The sequence below is a fragment of the Vespa velutina genome, chromosome 21 (assembly GCF_912470025.1).
Source record: "Vespa velutina chromosome 21, iVesVel2.1, whole genome shotgun sequence".
Lineage (NCBI taxonomy): Eukaryota > Metazoa > Arthropoda > Insecta > Hymenoptera > Vespidae > Vespa > Vespa velutina.
The window spans coordinates 1,207,152-1,227,151 of NC_062208.1; the positions used below are offsets into that span (position 1 = coordinate 1,207,152).

At 27.9% G+C, this 20,000-nt stretch overlaps 1 protein-coding gene across 6 annotated transcripts in view; it reads right to left on the reverse strand.

Moving 5' to 3' along the window:
• LOC124956312 (ankyrin repeat domain-containing protein SOWAHB) overlaps window positions 1–5,838 on the reverse strand; it is a 241,522-nt gene extending 235,684 nt beyond the window's left edge. For 5 of the 6 annotated variants that reach the window (XR_007103206.1, XM_047511952.1, XM_047511954.1 and 2 more), the window contains exons 1-4: window positions 5,680–5,838; window positions 5,189–5,250; window positions 3,115–3,492; window positions 993–1,142 (exon numbers count right to left, since the gene is read on the reverse strand). Coding sequence is in view for 5 of the 6 variants with exons in the window: in XM_047511952.1 (XP_047367908.1) it covers window positions 993–1,142; window positions 3,115–3,492; window positions 5,189–5,250; window positions 5,680–5,806 (717 nt within the window). In the remaining variant the exon portion in view is untranslated. The remainder of the gene's footprint in view (window positions 1–992; window positions 1,143–3,114; window positions 3,493–5,188; window positions 5,251–5,679) is intronic. The other variant, XM_047511955.1, reaches the window with a different exon arrangement.
• Between the last annotated feature and the right edge of the window lie 14,162 nt (window positions 5,839–20,000).

The following is a 20,000-nucleotide window of genomic DNA, read 5'->3' on the forward strand; positions in this document are numbered from 1 at the left end:
AATATATATATATATTTCGGATAATTATTTTAATTCTTTTTAATTTTTGAATTATACATGAAAAATTATCATCGGAGAATGTTCTTACGTGTTAGTAATATTGTAATCGTTTATAATGTTTCTTTTATGAACGTATATTTTTAAAAAGATCAATGCAAATTTGTGGAATTTGTTTTCTTTTCTTTTTGTCTTTTTTTTCTTGTTTTTTTTTTTTTTTTTTTTTTTTTTTAATTAAACTCGCCATGGGACAATGTTTTTCTCCTAACTATTTACACCATATAAAAGTAATAGTATTATTTTTTATACTATGTATCTCTTTTCATCGGAAAATTAATCGTAACCATCATCATCTTCGATTATCGATTATAATGAAATATCACTTTTTTTTATTATTGTTTAAATTAATTAAATCTATTTTGATATATAAACTTGAGAATGATGAATAAATATAATTTCTAAAATAAATAATTATCGTATCGATCGTCAACTCGATTATTATCTCGTCGATCGGTTATCGATTTTTTTAACGAAATTTTGTCATTGCAATTATTTTTAAAACGCGACTTTCTAATTATTCTTTCATAAATATACATTGATAAAATAAATAATATTATTAATTGATAATAATAAAATAACAAAAAAAAAAAAAAAAAAAAAAAAAAAAAAAAAAAAAAAAAAAAAAAAAAATAAGAAAAAGAAAAAAGAAAAGCTTTCTAGCTGCCTTTTTGTTTCTAATGAAAAATCAATAATCACGGTTATCGTCACTTCGATCATTATTATTACGATCGTTCAAATCGATCAATATCGTTCGTTAGAAAATTTGTAAAAAAAAAAAAAGAGAAAAAAAAAGGAACTTATTACTTTTTTTTTATTTAATAAAGAAAAATTTTGTCTGTTTGTTTTTTTTTTTTTTCCCCTAATCGAACCTCGAAATTCTTCTCAACGAATGTCTATAGACATTTTGATAAATTAAAAGTATGATGATCTATTACCTTTTCAGAACGTTTTTTAGTTGGTGTCGTTGTACCGTTAGGCCTGCCATGTAGATCAGTTTCATTGGCCATCCGATCGAAACGTTGCATCCGTTCACGGAAGCTCAATTCCTCACCGGAGCCAGGATTCGCAGTAGTGATCTCATCTTCCTGTATCGTCAACAATCACCATTGCTACGAGTCCTTTTTCAAAATTGAATATCTCTTTTCGAATAAACCACACGACTACATACCCCAACTACATATACCAGCGACAGCAACGAGAACAACAATAACAACAGCAGTAACAACAATAACAACAACAACAACAACAACAATAATAATAATAATAATAATGATAATAATAATAATAAGACAAATCAACCGAATGAAAAGAAAGAAAGAAAAAATAAAGAAGGACGAAATGTGGTTGGATCAAAAAAGACAAAAAGAGAAAAAAAAAAAAAAAAAAACAAAAACAAAGAGAGTACATATACATTAGGAAGATCTACAAAGGATCTACAGAAACAAAATTGTACGTATATAGATCTAATACGATGTATATTAGGTTATAATTAAGCGACGATACATACATGTTTATGAACGAGATATTCATAAATAAAGCTCATATTATCTCACGGTGTGATATATAATACAAGTGCATTATTACGAGATATATACTAATGAGGATCATTGTAGGAAATTAGGTGTTTCTAATAAAGGCAATATAGCTATATGCGTGTCAAGCATACTCGTTTATCGAGTTACAGATTGGATCGAAAGTTCCTAACACAGTTGAAAATTTCTAAATAATTTTAAACAACGATTAGACTTTTCTTTCTGGAGGCTCGTTAAATTAAATTTGTAATTTTACAATTTAACTAATGGAAAAAAAAGGAGGAAGAAGTATTGGCCTTAGAAGTCTTGAAAAAAAGGATAATCGATTGCCGAAAAATCTCCATAGGAACTTTTGATTCATCTAGGGATTTTTAACCCATCATTTATAAAGAAAAAAGAAAAAAAGAAAAAAAAAAAATATACATATATTAATATATGTATAGAAATATACATCCACGGTAATGCAAATTTACAAAGTTCTACGCATCTACAGCTTTTGAAATTAATTTGCCATGCTATTGTGTGAACACAAACGTGAAAAGAAAAAGAGAAAAAAAAGAAAAAAAAAAAAAAAAAAAATAGAAAAAACAAAGAGAAGAAATTGTTTGATACAAACTATACTATAAAGCGTACACCATTTATAAACTACAATAGCGAGTACGTATTTTTATTTGCCTTAGTAAAAAATTAAATATATCGATTTGAATATTATTTTCTTTCGTTAATATTTCTAAAAATTTTCTAAAGAATCTTTTTGTCTGTATAATATTTTATTATTATTATTATTATTATTATTATTATTATTATTATTATTATTATTATTATTATTATTATTATGTATATAATATTATATACATAAATATTACATACATAATAATAATAATAACAATAATAATAATAATAATAATAACAAATATAATAAATATAATATAATATAATATAATATAATATAATATAATATAATATAATATAATATAAACCTACAAAACTTCTAAATTTGTTTTTCATACTTTTTGTTTAAAAATTATAATAATAAATATGATAAATACATAATTATGTATATATATATATACATAATTATGTATTTATCATATTTATATATATATATATAATATATATAATAATATCAAGCTTGTAAAATAACAAAAAGATATATAAAATAACTATTTGCTTGCTATGAGTAACATATTTTTTAGTTTTATTTTTTTGCGATAATCGCTAAAATATTTCACGAATTTCCAATTTATTCTGATGCACACACATATATATATATACATATATATATATATATATATATATATACACATACACACACATAAATACACATATTGATAAGATAAATAAGTATAATTTTTCTACTATAAATAGTATAGTTAAAATACATTAAAAGAGTTAGAAATGTAAAATTGTCGTGCCAGAAATGAAAGAAAACCGAAAAAAAAGAAAAAGGGAAAAGAAAAAGAAAAAGAAAAGAAAAATTATAATTACAAATAAAAAGAAAAAAGAAAAAGAAATATGTACTCACTTTGACAACCCCATCGGTACCAGTCTTGTTCCTATCAACGTTCTCTTTATTATCCATCCTGACCTTGTCCTGACCCTTTCGACGTGGTGGTACCGGTGGCGATGATGCACTAGACGATCCAACCTCGTTGAAATTATTTTTCTTTGTCGTTTCAAGGTCACTATCAAAATTTCTACGCGGTTCGTTCTCACAATTTACTTCTTGATTATTATGATTATTAGAGGAGGGACTGAGGGGTGCAGCTGGCGGTGACCGATAAGGGGGAGGTTCTCGTAGGGGTGAATTAGGCGAACCTTCAGCCAAATTAACTTGTTCCGAACACGTAAGATCCAACGACGTTTGCCGATATTTTTTCTTCAATACCAAATATTTCTCTCCCTAAGAATCAAAATTATTAAATTGTGATTATGATGTGTATAATCGAGATTATAATTAAAAAAAAAAAAAAAAAAAAGGGAAAAGAAAAAAAGAAAAAGAAAGAAGGAAAAAAACAAAAAAGATTTATCAGTTAATAAACTATTCTTATTATTATATGATATAAAATTTATTATATATAAATGTAGAAAATTGTATATAAATATTGTATATGAAATGAATTTATTACATACGTGTGTTTGTGATTGTGTGTATATGCATGTATACATTCGAAACATTTAATTTCTTATTTATTTTTTATAGATTAGATATTTAAATTTATTTTCTTCCTTTTTTTTTTTTTTTTTTTTTTTTTTTTGATATTCAATAAGAAATTCAAGATTTTAGAAAGAAAAAAAAGAAATAAATGCGGAATCTCAAATTTTAATTAAAGAAAAAAAAAAAACAAAAAAAAAACAGATCTTCAAAGAAAAATTTAAATTTAAATTTGTTAATAAAATAAAAGGATTTAAATTTAAACTAATATACAAAATTAGATATCTCGAAAGATTTTTGAAATAAAGGAAATTTTTTTAATTTCCAAATCTTTAATCACAGAAATTTAAATATATTATTTATTAATAGCAAGGAATTACAAATTCGTCAAATAAGAATTCTTTTAAAATTTCTTATTTGACAAATCTTAAATTTTGTATTTATCCTTTTATTCGACCAAATATAAATTAAATATAATAAAATATTTTATTCATTAGAAATAAATTTTGGAATTATGAAATTTGATATTAATCATAGAAAAAAAAAAAAAAAAAGAAAAGAAGAAAATAGAAAGAGAAAGGAAAAAAAAGAAAAAAGAAAAAAGAAAAAAAAGAAAAACTACAAGAAATAAAAGTAGCAAGGAATTTTAAATATTATCACAAATAAAATCAAAAATCAAATGAAATCAAATGAAATAAATTTAAACTTTTGTAATAGGGAATTAAAAATTGTTTTAAATCAGACATAAATATGTATACACACGCACACGCACACACACACACACACACACGCGCGCACACTATTAAAAATTCCACGTAGAAAATTTCAAAATTTTCATTTCTAATCTATCATACTTCTTCCCCTTTCTATTAAATTCTACATATTCCTAATGAACTTCAAAATCGCGAAACATCTGTAAATTTCTGTTTCGTCGTTTAAACGTATGGAAAAAAAAAAAAAAAAAAAGAAGAAATAAACAATAAAAATGAATAGAGAATTCTAAAGGGGAGGAATAAAAAAAAAAGAAGAAAACAAAAAAAAAGCAAAAAGAAAAAAGAAAGAAAAGGAAAGGAAAGATTTCTTACGGAAATTAATATCACGTAATATCCGGATACGTTTCTCTAACGTTTCTCTCGAAGTCACTCGACACAACGTTTCTCGTGCGACATAATATATATGTATATATATATATATATATATAAACCGGAATACATCGCGAATAACAGTCCTAATGCCACGACTAGTACGGATAAAACAGGAAAATAGTTTGGTATTGTTGATAACGTTCACGGTCGCTCACGTATGCGTCATTTCCATAGTAACATTCGAATTAGACGATATCGCGCGCCAACGACGTTGTTAGAAGAGAGCCGGCAACGTCGCACGAGGCGCAACAAGTCGCTCCTGTCAAGGCGGAAGGAAAAGTGCGATCGAGCGACCTTACCTCCTCGTTCTTTATGGTGGCCAGAGTGTTCACGTACTCCTTGAATCGATTTCGTGCTTCCACTGCAAAAGTAAAAGGTTCATCGTTTTATACGTTTCTCTCTCAAAGCCAAGAGAAAGAGAGAGAGAGAGAGAGAGAAAAGGGAGAAAGAAAGAAAAAAAAATGAAAGAGAGAGAGAGAGAGAGAGAGATAAAACAAAAAAACAAAAGTCTTTTCTAGAACATTGTAAAAGTACCGACAAAAACAATACACACAACGACGACATACCGATCTAGAGGTACACACATAAACAGTACGCGTATACATTTGTGTATATATATATATATGTGTATACACATACACACGATTTATATGTGGAAAGTGTACGTCACATGGGACTTACTCACGCGAGGTCAGACACGGAAGAGAGAACGCACACAAATACACATGGACGCGTGAGAAGTTAGTTAGCTAATATCGTATGGTAATTGATAACGTTTTTTTAAACTCACCTCTCGTTTCGGGATCGGTTAAAAATTTTTTGAAATACTTGACGACATCGTGATTACGCGCTGTACCACCGTTTTCCAATAGATATTTCCGAATCTCGTCGAGGGACAATTCGCTGGGCGTCGCCATCTTGCTCACTGCTAAGACTGATCTCGTTACTGCAGCGCCTCTATCGTCGATTTTTGTACCTCATTGCCGTCGGTAAAGCCAACCAAATTCTCTTTCAGAATAGTTTTATACGCGCGTGTGTGTGTGTGTGTGTGTGTGTGCGCGTTAGTAAACACGTATGTTATACTTACTTAACTGTATCTTTCTATTTTACACGTAACACAAGCTACGTATACGATGTTTCTTCGTACAATACGGATCTTATGTTCGTTTAACGCGATATTTTTTTTTAGAAATGATTTTAATTTCAATGTATTGAATATTATATCTTTTTAAAACGATGAAGATGATATTTTAAAAATATTTATATTATTTATTATATATGATATAACATAACAATTACATTATCATCACAATATCATTTATATATACATATATATATATATATATATATATATATGTGTGTATATATATATATATTATATATTAATTATATTATACAATTTTATTATCATATATATTATAAAATTATTTTAATATTATAAAATATATTATAATATTATAAAATTATTATATAACAAGATTATATATTATAAAATATTACAAATATATTTATATATATATATATATATATATATATATATATTTCAATTTTATATTTATATATATGTATATATAAGTTTTAAATGTTATAAAAGTAAATTAAAAAAATCTTTGGTATTTTTGAAACGTCATAATAATTATACTATTAATACGAAAATTATTAAATGTATTAGAATCGATTCGTATTAATAATTTCAAAATAATTTGCAAAATTGCGAAGATGGAAAATATCGGATAAGAAATATTAATAGAATCAGAACGATTTGTTCTACAAGTTGATTTACAAAACAATCTCCCATGTAATGATCGATTTATCCGATTATGTACTTCACTCTTTATTTTATATATAATTTTCTTTACACGTCGATCGTAAGAGACGTGCTCCTTTTAGGATCGTTTAAATTTATTATCATAATTTTACATGAAATATTTTCACGTTTTCATATTTTTACACATAAATGTTTTCTTATTTTTATGCCTGATGAAATTTACAAGGAAATAAAACGATTTAATACTTTAATGGAAATAATTTTAGAAATTTTCTAAACGTAAATTTTCATCGTACATAATACTTATATAAATCTTATGTAATATCGTTTTGTGGAAATACTTAAAAATTTTATTTACGTTTCATCATATTTTATTTTATTTTTCTTACTTTTGTTATTTCTATTTCATACGAACAAATATATTGTTCGTGGGACTTACAACGATATTAACAACGATTTTACAATAATTTCTATCGCAAATAATAATCGATCTTTAATATATTTACATGTGTTCAGTTTTATTTTTTTATTTTTCTCATTCTTATTTTTTTATATTATTTATTTATTATTTATTATATTACTTCGTATTTATTTTAATTTATATTAAAATAAATATAATTATTTATAATATATATATATATATATATATATATATATACATATATATTATTTGTATAATAATAATATATCTTTCTATCATTTATATACTTAACTTATATATACAAATTCAAATATTTTATTTAATCATTAAATTATTTCAAATGCAACAATATAATGTCCACAAATATATTTATAATTACTCGAAAAATATTGAGTATAAATAATTTATTTATATTATATATAAACTATATATAGATATACATATATATATACATACATTATTATTATATAAATTATATATATTACTTGTTTATAAAAGCTACATTTACATATATTCAATAATATATATCAATATTATTTATAAACAATATACATATAGATCATAAATAATTATATTATAAAATATATATAATATATATATATATATTATTTATCTAACAATAATATAAAAGAATAAACGCACATATTATAATATAACGATAAATCATTTTATTCATATAAAAAAAAATAAAAAGATCAGTACATTTGCAATGAACGTCGATCGATGATCGACGGATGGAATTATTATAGAAATTATATGTTTAATTAATTTTTTGAAACGTTTTATCATAAGAAAAAAATCTTCTCACAATATGCTTTTAACAAAAAAAAAAAAAAAAAAAAAAAAAAAACATTTCGCAATGATATACGAAATCCATTCGACGACGACAACGATGACGAAGAAGACGACAATGACGACGACGACGACGACGACGACGACAACGACAACGACGACGACGACGACGACGATGAAGACGACGACGACGACGACGACGACGACGACGATGAAGACGACGACGACGATGAAGACGACGACGACGACGACGACGATGGCGATGGACGTATTCGCCGTTAGCGTTAATGCTAATAACCGCGTTTCGTCGGTATAAAGGATTAAACGCGACATTTTATACGATGCGACGCGCATTAAAAGCTAGCCTCGAAAACACGACGTTCCCAAATTCATTTAACGTTCACTTTTCACAACGACTTTACGATCGAGAATCAAAGCACACGAGGCATAGGAATCTTTTAAGAAGGAACGAATGAAAAACGAAATATACCTTTAAGTATTATTTTCAATATAAAATAGACAAATTTCATATATATATATATATATATATATATATATATATATATATATATATTATATATATACATACTTTATAGATATTATATATTTTATATACTATATAAATATATAATATTTTATTATTTATTTATGATTGATCGTATTAATTTATTTTTAACGTATTAAAAATTTATTTTTAATATTTAGTCGTTAATTAATAAAGAATCCAAATTTATATATATATACATACATATATATATATATATATATATATATATATATATATATATATATATATGTATATATATATATATATATCGCAAAAGGGAAATTTTTATCAAACAAATAATTAGATATTACCTCATAGATTTTCTATATTAGAGTGACAATAATTTTTATATTGTTTTTTCATTGTTTTTTATTTTTGCTTGTTTCCTGTTTTTTTCTTTTTTTTTTTTTTCTGTGTTGTGAATTATCAATCGAATTTCTCGTATAACGAGATAAAAATTCTCTCGTTGTTACACGAACTAGGTACCATGATCTTTCGTATTTTTTTCTTTTCTTTTTTCTTTTTTTTTTTTTTTTTTTTTTTTTTTTTATCATGTAACGGGAATTTTTCTATTTTTTCTTTTGTTCTTTTCTTTTTTTTTTTTTTTTTATTAAGATTATTTCTTCGCCATAACACGTATAGAAAATTTTACTTTACAAAATAAGGATTCTCGTGAAATGATTAACGTTTCACAATTTATCCATATTTTTCTATATAAAAAGAAAATTACTTTATATATATATATTCATTGAAAATTGTTATCAATCAAAATTTCTCGTATAAGAAAATAGAAATTCTCGTTGAACGAATGATTTTACATGATCTATCGCAATTTATCGTATGTTTTTTTTTCCCATAACAAACAAAAATTATTCTTCTACATTACGTCCTCTGATATATGAAGAAAATTTTATTATCAATAAAAATACATCACGTAGTTTACAATTTGTCATAATTTTTTTATATGACAAATGACATGTAATTTTGTTCACACGATCCATTCAAAAACACAAAAAGAGAGAGAGATACATAGATAAATAAATAGATAGAGAGAGGGGGGGGGAAAGGAGAAAAAATAAAAGAAAAAGGAATTTTCTTAAAGGATTTCTTCAAGTCGTTCGTTCTTTTCCCCATAAAAAAAAAATTTCTAATCGCTCCAAAACACGATCCTGATCACACAATGTCATCTCTAATCACATGATCACTAACTAATCGCGAACGATCTTAAATACATTTCATTATATAAACATTATTTTTATAATGTACACAAAATGCATTATTTTATATTCGCTAGAGTTAATAGAGTTTACAATTGCATATTAAAGTAAAAAAAAAAAAAGAAAAAGAAAAAAAGGAAGAAAAGAAAAATGAAGAAAAAGAAAAAGAAAAAAACAATTCTTATTACACATATAATCTTATAACACACGTAATCTCTAATCACGTACACGTATATAAAAAAATATATATAAGAAAATAAATTATCGTTAATATCGTTCTTTCATAAATATTAATATAAAATTTTTCCTTTGGAAAAAGGAAGAAAAAAAATAAAGACACAGACAGACAGACAGACAGAGAAACAGAGAGAGAGAGAGAGAGAGAGAGAGAGAGAGAGACAGAGAGAGTGAGAAAAAGAGAGACAAAGAGAGAAAAAGAAAGAGAAAGGAATTCTTGTTATATATGATCTAGAAAGATCACGTGGTATTCTCTTAAGGTAAGGCACAATCTTAGATTCTTATTACAATGGCTCGTTATTAAGTAAACGACCTTACTAATCACCGTAGATGTGTAGAAATACATGTAAAATAAGGCGTTAGGGTAGTAGAAGGAACTAACGTCGATGCGTGCAGCACGCACGCTTAAATCTACTTGTATGCGTGTCCGTCGACAGGAAGCAACGCGGTACCTTTGTAATTAAAGCCATTTTATCGTCGATATTCTAATGAAACGGCGAGTAATGATCGACTACGGACTGGCATCGGTGAGCCGATCATTGGAACTATTCCTGCACGAATACGACCTGCGCTTCTAATTTTCCCCTTTCTAACATCGTCAAGTAAGTAAGTAAGTAAGTAAGTAAGTAAGTAAGTAAGCGAAGTGAAGCGAGTATGTGAGTAAATGTATCTTCTTTTTTTTTTTTTTCGCTTTGGCGAATTTTATTAAATATCACGAAAAATTAATTAACTTGGTATTAATTAAGTCATGCTTTGCGAAATCTCTTGTTCTTCTTCTGCGTTTTTTTTTTTTTTTTTTTTTTTTTTCATTATTTGTTATAAAGGAAAAAAGAAAGAAAGAAAAAGAAAAGGAAGAAGGAAGAAAAATAATGCTAGAAAATTATTTAATTATAGAAATTATATGTTTAATTAATTTTTTGAAACGTTTTATCATAAGAAAAATATCTTCTCACAATATGTTTTTAACAAAAAGAAAGAAAAAAGAAAAAAAAAGCATTTAGCAATGATATACGAAAGGGTAGGTAAGAAATTTTTGATATTTTTCTTTTCCTTTTTTTGAAATTCAATATATTGACATTTTATTTATTTATCTATTTATTTATTTATTTATTTATTTATTTTTTTTTTTTTAATTTAATAGAGAAAAAAAGGAAGAATTATTTGTTGACTCAGGAACTATTCGTATTTTGTTGAAATTCTATTACGTTATAATTGACACGAACACGTTTTATTATTTATAATGGAAATTACAAAGAAAAAAGAAATTTAATAGAATCGTGTAATGTCACAGATGGTATTTGTAGTTTGTTGAAACGCAATTTTACGTTGCAACTAATCCATGCTTTTTTATTTATTAAAAAAGAAACAAAAATTATACAATGGTATAATTTTTATGGTATGATCAAAGAAAATATTTGTATTTTTGTTGAAAATCGATTGCGTATAAAAAATTTAACATAGGTTTTAATATTTATCAGAAAAAAGAAAAAAAAAAGTAATTATAGAAAGAAGAAAAATGTAGCGTTGCAGATGATGGTATTTGTATTTCGTTAAAACTCAATTTTACATGAATTTAAAAAAAAATATTATTATTAAGATTTTATTATTTAATTTTATTAAAAATTATTATTTCAGATTTTTTATTTTATATATATATATATATATATATATGTATATTTTTTTTTTCTTTTCTATTCTAACGGAGAGGATACATTCAACTGTCCCTTTAAATTTACGATCAAATCTAATATATCAACAAATATTTGTACTTTCCCATACCTAAAAAAAAAAAAAAGAAGAAGAAATAAAGATTTAAAAAAAAAAAGGAAGAAAAACACCAAAGAAAACGAGAAATATTCGTTGAATTCTATGAAAGAATAAAAAGTAAAAAAAGAAAAAAAAAAGAGAGAGAGAGAAAAAAGAAAAAGAAAACTTTATGGGGAAGAAAGACTAATCGTTGCAAAAAAAAAAAAAAAAAAGAAAAAAAAAGACAAAACAAAACAAAACAAAAAAAAAAAAAATGCCGAAGAACATCGAATTGCCCTTAAAGAAAATATTAAGCGAAGTTAAAGGTTATTTGTCCTTTTTCCCAAGGAATAAGATTCATAGGTCAGAATATAATAAACGTGTGAGATATGAAGAAAGTGAAAGGGAAGAAAGAAAAAGATAGAGAAAAAAAAAAGAAACGAACAAACAAACAAACAAACAAACAAACAAACAAACAGAACGAGGAAAGGAAAAGGAAAGAAAAGCAAAGAAAAAAAAAAAGAAAGCGAGAAGAGCGAAAAGAACGAAAGAGAAAAAAGGAAAAAAAAAAGAAAAAAAAAAAAGAAAAAAAAGGATGAGAGAGGAGAGAAGGAAGAGGAAAAAGGTGGATTTTGCGTTGGAATTTTCGCGACGACAGATCGTCGGAGCTGTAGATCACAGGCGTTATAGAGCTTCCCACTAACTTGGTGACTAAGAGAAGAGACGAAGGACCATGGTGCAGTGGCCTTTAACTCTCGAGAAGAATCTTTTACGTATGCACGAGAAGCATAAGCATAACGCTGAGAAACATGGGTAGATGATATCGTGGATGCACCTACCAGGGCCACGGAGCGTCGACGCGACCCTTTGTCCTCCTCCTTCGCCCCCTCTTCCTCCTCATCCTCCTCCTCCTCCTTCTCCTTCTTCTCCTTCACCTCCTCTTCTTCTTACTCTTTCTCTACCTTGTCCTCCACTTCCTCCTTTTGCCTCCTCTTTCGTTTCTTCTGGTCAAGCTCGTATCTTTTCGACCCAAAAGGGTGCCTTCCTCCTTTGACCTGACCTCCGTAAAAACGCACTTTCCTCGCGTGAATTCTTCATTTTAATCTTTCATATCATCTAATGATTATGACCTATGGGATTATTTCTTTTTTGGTTTCCTTCTTTTTTTTTCTCTCTCTTTCTTTTTCTTTTTTTGCTTATTTATTTTCTTTTTTCTTTTTTTTTTTTTTTTCTTTTCTTCTTCACTTCCAACTTCTTCTTTTCGTTACGGCGTACTTATTATAAAGAAGATTTTTGTTATTTCAATAAATTATATTATTATTATTATTATTATTATTATTATTATTATTATTATTATTAATTATTACTATTATTATTATCCATATAATAAAGATGAATTTTTGTAATTTCAATGAATAAAACTTAATTCAATAATTATTAGAAATAGTATTGAAAATTTTATTCTAATTTTATGATACTGTATAATATTTCTTAGCGTTCAGAAATTTGTATAAAATTGAACATTATTAATATATTCACTTTGCATTAACATTGTTGCGATATTATTGAAAATACGATCGATACCGCTTGATTTGCGAATTATTCATTTCAAATAACTTCACAATGTTTCTTATCTATCATTAAAAATTAATTTTGTTAATTTTTTTTAATCTAATAATTAATCAAATATTCTATCGATATATATATATATATATATATATATATATTTCGTGCTACTGTATTTCTTATCGTTTAGAAATTTTTTTCTGTAATTACACCTCGATAATATTATTACACAGTAATAAGATCTTATTTTCTAATAATGTAAAAGTATTATTATTATTATTATTATTATTATTATTATTATTATTATTTAACTCCTAATCTCGTCTATCGATAACTATCTAACGATTTACTAATGATTCTTTACATTAACTAATATCATAAGTATAACTTATGTTTGGTTAATTCATAGAATTATTAAGATAGAATCGATTAGATATAAATCATTTGAAATACTTTAGAAAATTAATAATAATAGAAATTTATATAACGATTTAATATATAATAATAAATAAATAAATAATATTATAATAATATTATTTAATATATAATAATAAATAAATTTAGGATAACTTATAGCAATGTCGTATGAATTAAGAAAAAAAAAGAAAAAAAAAAAAAAGAAAAGAATAAAAAAAAGAAAAAATTACAAATCGTAAATACTTCGTGATTAATAATCATCAAACATTATCAAACATATAATTTAATCGATCGTTAATAATAAATATTACTCGTTGAACAAATCATTAGTATAAATTTCTTCAAATCACCTAAACTTGTCAAATGAAAAACTTATCGATTTCCAATTAATCATAGATAAGTAGATCGTTGTTCATTTTCATATCATAATAATCCTCAATAAATATACGTTTTATTTGCATTTGAAATGTTGTCTTTGTATTTATGTGAAAACAAAAGGAAAAAGTTGTTAACTACGACGCGGGGGAAAAAAAAAAAACGAAACCTTTTTTCTCAGACAAAGTTGACGATAATAAATTCGATTATGGGGAACAATTGACACACGACTTAGAGAACGATCGTTCTGTATAAAGAGAGAGAGAGAGAGAGAGAGAGAGAGAGAGAGAGAGAGAGAGAGGAGACCCTCTGCCAAGAAGCATTGACGTTGTTGATTCTAGAAATAAAGATTCTGTCGGTAGATATATATATATATATATATATATATATATATTCATCCATAATTGGAGCGATTGTACGCACGACGATCGACGATCGTGATATAAAATACGCCGTATAAAGACGGCACTTTGGTGGGCTTCTTTGGCCGCTTTTTAGTCGGTGTACCTCTGGTGGTCTCGTTAGAACGACACTGGGAGGTCCGGAAGAGAAAGAGAGAAAGAGAAAGAGAGAAAGAAAGAGAGAGAGAGAGAGAGAGAGAAACGGCAATAACGCGAAGGTTTTACTTCTTACTGATCGTACCTGAAAAACTCGTGTGCTTCTTGGAAAACGATTCCACTGTACATACATACGTACACATAAACACATATGTGTATATATATATATACATATATATATATATATATATATAGAGAGAGAGAGAGAAAATTCATTCTTTTGCTATTAGATTCACTTAGGTTGTTAATAAATAGATAAAGATAGATAGATAGGATTTTGTCGTACGACGATAACACATTTGATCTAAGAAAATTACTTACGTATGTTACTTAAGTAAAATAAATGAATTTTATATTTAAGATAAATGATTTTCAATTTACATATATCAATCTTATTAACCTCAGTCATAAGTATTTCTAGATAATGAATAAAGTGAAAGAATATTTGCTTAAAGGGAGTACCATCTTTGCGGTTAACTAAAAAACAGACAGAGAGAGAGAGAGAGACAGACAGAGAGAGAGAGAAAGAGAGAGAGAGAAAGAGAGGATCGTACGAGGAAAAGGGTCCGAGTAGAGACGTTCAACGTTTCGCGTCTGCAGGTTAAGTTATGGTCCCTAATGAGTCGAGGGGGTTGGGGGGCAGGACTAAAAGCGCGAGTAGAGCTCGCTCCGATCCTCTCTCCGTTGAAAGAAGCGAGCTAAGAAGAAGAAGAAGAAGAAGAAGAAGAAGAAGAAGAAGGGCCCTATCGGTTCTTTCAATCTATCCAGGACTACCGTTTACTACCACGGCGCCCTTTAAAGTCACAGCCACCACAGGTGCTCCCAGTGGCCGTATATGCTCGTTTCTACGTACACTTCAAAGAGAACCAACGGGAAAATGTATATATAAAAGAGAGAGAGAGAGAGAGAGAGAGAGAGAGAGAGAGGAAAAAATATATATATATAAAGAGAATAAAAGAGAGAATGGAAGGGGGTGAGATGGATGGAAGGTGGCGAGGAGGGTGGAAAGGAGGAAGGGGGTAAAGTACTTATTCTCAAAGAGTGTTTGTCTTTCTCACAACTTCAAAGTCATACGAAGATAATTCCTAGACTTAAAGACTTGAAAATATTACTCGATCGATGAGACGAACTAAAGAGAATGAAAGAATAAGATAGGAAGGAAGGAAGGAAGGAAGGAAGGAAGGAAGGAAGGAAGAGAAGGGAAAGGAAGGACATGAAAGGATGTACAGGCATTACATATTATCATGGTCGACGTTTGTATGTATATATATATATATATATATATGTAGGTAGGTAGATAGAAGGACTTTAGGTGTACGCGTGCTCTCATGTCCAGGACCCGTGGACGAGTCACAAAGCGGCTCGTCGTTAGTGCACACAAAGTCGAGGACTTGATCAACACTTCATGTCAGAGCGCGTTTATCTATAAACGGTCCGGTAGGTATACTTCGAGATCAATAATGAGAGAGAGAGAGAGAGAGAGAGAGAGAGGAGAGAAGAGAGAGATATGGCCAACAAACGTTCGTCCTTGTAACATCGAACTAAAAAAAGAAAAAAGAAAAGAAAAGAAGAAGAAAGAGGAAAAAATCTCATAATATTTTCAAAAGCCGTATATACATCTCGCGACTAAACTTTCCAATGTATTGAATGGATACGTAAATACATATATACATATGTATATGTATACGTACAAACATACAAATATATATATATATATATATATATGTAACGTCTAATACGATAGGATATGCTCGTAGAAGTTAAATGATTCTCAAGATGTGAGGAATCGTTTTGGATCACGGTAATTTGGACGTAGGGTAGGAGTTTGTTACGTGACTCGATCAATCGTCGTTTGCCGTCGGCACGGATCCGTCCGTCCCGGTGCTATTTCAGAGTCTGCCAGAGTGCGATAATAGCGAATGCCGTCGCCGAGTGGCGGCGGGCCGAGTATCAACGGCACTTTGAGCCAGATATACGAGTCGTACCAGAGTGACGAGTCGATCCAATGCAATCGTCGTCATTCGATAGAAATAAAACATTAAAACAGTATGCTGATTGGAACGAACGTAAAACAAAACGAAACGAAACGTACAAAAAATAAAGAAGATAAATAAAAAAAAAAAAAGAGAGAAAGAGAGAGAGGGGTGTGGGGGGTGGGGGGAGGGAGAAGAAAAAAACAAAAACGAAAAAAGGATTAATAAATGAATAAATAAATAAATAAATAAATAAAAAAATTGAAAGGAGAGACATGTAGTTAGGTACACATCAGGGATTTTTGTTGCCAATGAGGAAGAAAGAAAAAAAAGAGAAAGAAGAGAAGGAATGAGGGAAGAGGAGGAGAAGGAGGAGGAGGAGGAGGAGGAGGAGGAGGAGGAGGTGGAAGAGGAGGAGTAAGTACATACATGTAAAATGTTGAAAATTGTCGCGTGCGAACCCGAGAAATGAAAGTATTGCTATCAACGTATCGTGTTGCTGTCAGTAACGACGCATTAGCGCATTCATATCGCATTCCGAGGCTACCCTTCGATCCGTGCTCTTAACACGCGCCAGCCAGTATTCATCTATATATGTATGTATGGATATGTATTTATGTATGTATGTGTTTATGTATATGGGATACATACGTATGCTATGGGTAGACACACGTGTCGCGTCGATACGAACGACGGAAACGTATGCGATCGAAAATGTCCACTCTCGAGAATCGCGATAAACATTTCTATTTACTTTCTATCTTGAATATTAGGTCCTTTAGATGTTCCTTTATCGTTCTTTTGCATACCGTATATAAATCCATACGTATACGTGAGAAATTTCAAAATGATTTCTTTATCGTTTCGAATTAACTTAATCAATTCGTAAGGGGAAATTTTTTTTAATTATAAAAATGTATATCTGTATGCGCGTCGCGCCCGTGTGTATGTGTATGTGTATGTGTATGTGTCTAAGAGACCTTGTAAATATACTATCTTTTTATTAAATATTCATAATTATTAATAATCTATAGACGACATGACATTGATACGCAATTTATATATAATACTTGTATATATATATATATATATATATATATATATATATATATATATATATATATATATATATACATACGTATGTACCTATAGTATGTTTGGTAAATTTTATATTGATTATTCATTAATTTATATCATTAATACTATTATTCTAATTTACTATTTATCTACTTTCAAAATCTTATCATAGTACATTTGATAAATAATAACAAAAAGTTTGTATACATAAGAAAGATTAAACGCTCAATATATATATATATATATATATATATATATATATACATTATCAAGATCAAACCGAATACATAGCAGATTTATTAAATATAAATAGATATATAATTAAAAATCTGTACATAAGTCAAATCATCACATTGACAATGAAAATATGGACTATGTGTGTATGTGTATTTGTTTCTAAAATACAATTAAAAAATTTTTACACGGTTAGTTAGAAAAAAAATTTTCGTTAGATAGAAAAAAGAAGAAAAGAGAGATTAAAATTTCGAGTACCCGCAATTTGCCAAACGAAATGAAAAGGAGAGAAAGATAAAAAGTGATGGGTAGAAAATTTTTCGTAAGAAAAAAGAAAGAAAGTGAGAGAGAGAGAGAGAGAGAGAGAAACACTTTACAAAGTTCCAGTACAAACAGACAGGTTAAAAGTTCGAGAAGAAATAATGTGTCTCGCGAAAGGAGGAATGGAATAAAATAGAAAGAGACAGCTAGAGAAAGAGATGGAGAATTTTCCATAATATAGCAAAAAAAAAGAGAGAGAGAGAGAGAGAGAGAGAGAAAGAGAGAGAGAGAGAGAGAGAGAGAGAGAGACAGATTGAGATTACGGGTACGCATAATCTGCCGCAAAAAAATAAAATAAAGATAGAAAAAGATGACTAGAGAATTTTTCGTAGAATAAAATGAGAGAGAGAGAGAGAGAGAGACAGGTTGTAGAGTTCGGGCAGAAACGAAGAGACAGGTTGCAGAATTCGGGCACAAACAAAGAGACAGATTGAGAGTTCGGACAGACACGATGTGTGCCATGTAAGAAGAAAAGAAAAGAAAAGAAAAGAAAAGAGAATGATAGAATGAGACGGTTAGAAAATTTTTCGTTAGATAAAAAAGGACAGACAGACAGATAGACAGACAGAGACATAGAGAGACAGAGAAAGAAAGAAAGAAAGAAAGAGAGAGAGAGAGAGAGAGAGAGAGAGAAAGAGACAAGTTGAGATTTCGAGCACGCGTGAAAATAAGAATAGATAGAAAAGAAAAGAGAAGAAAGGGATAGAAAAGAGAATGATAGAAAGAGACGGTTCAACAATTTTTCGTAAGATAAAAAAAGAAAGAGAGAGAGAGAGAGAGAGAGATAGGTTGCAGAGTTCGGGTACATGCGAAAAAAAAAGAGAAAAAAGTCGTTCTCGGGTCATCGGGTTGGCTCGTCGTTCGTCGAAAGGGCGTTGCGTCGCATCCACCTTTTCTCGTTTCCTCCGTACACGACGTCAGAGCGTCGATAGAGACCGATTACCTCTATGTGTGGGAGACTTTCTGAAAGAAAGAGAAAGAAAAAGAGAGAGAGAGAGAGAGAGAGAGGGAAAGGAGGGATATACGAGGGCCGCCCACGTTGCTGAGACTTTTCATCAGGTTTATTCACTTCTATCTATCGATATCTCTCTCTCTCTCTCTCTCTTTCTTTCTCTCTCTTTCTCTTTATCTCTCTTCTTCTTTCGTCGATCTCTTAAATTATCTTTACTTTAGATATCATCTAAAATATCTCATTCTTATCTTGTTAATGTTAATTAATATATATTTATATCAATTTCTTTATCTTTCTAATGTATTCTCTAAGTTCGTTTTTTATATGACGACATAATTACTTGATGATTTGATTTATATTACGAAATAATTGTCAATTCGTAAAAATTTATAGGATATTATGAAAATAATGGAAAAGATATTATTATTTGAAATTAGAATTTCCAAATATCGACGGAAAGAATTCTCGATGAACTTTTTATGAAAGTTATTATTTCATTTGAAATATGCAATTATCGTCCATATTTTGATTTTATTAGTTTAACTTTTATGAAATATATATATATATATATAGTCTATTTGCATTTTGTTAATTATTGAACGTTTTATTAATTATTAATTATTAATTATTAATAATTTTATTAATTATTGAATATTCGAATTTGGTAGATGAACAAGTAAGATGAAATATAGTAATCGAAGATTAATCTAATAAGATCTTTATAACAAATGATGATCTTATATCGGCACTAGCAAAGTTGAAATATTCGAAAATTAATAGATCAATGGATTGATTAATAGAAATATATTCTTCGAAAAATAATATATTAATAAAAATAAATTCTTCGTTTTGACAAAATATTCGAAATTCGTTAATTATTGACGAAGAATATATTATTGTTCGTTAACTTT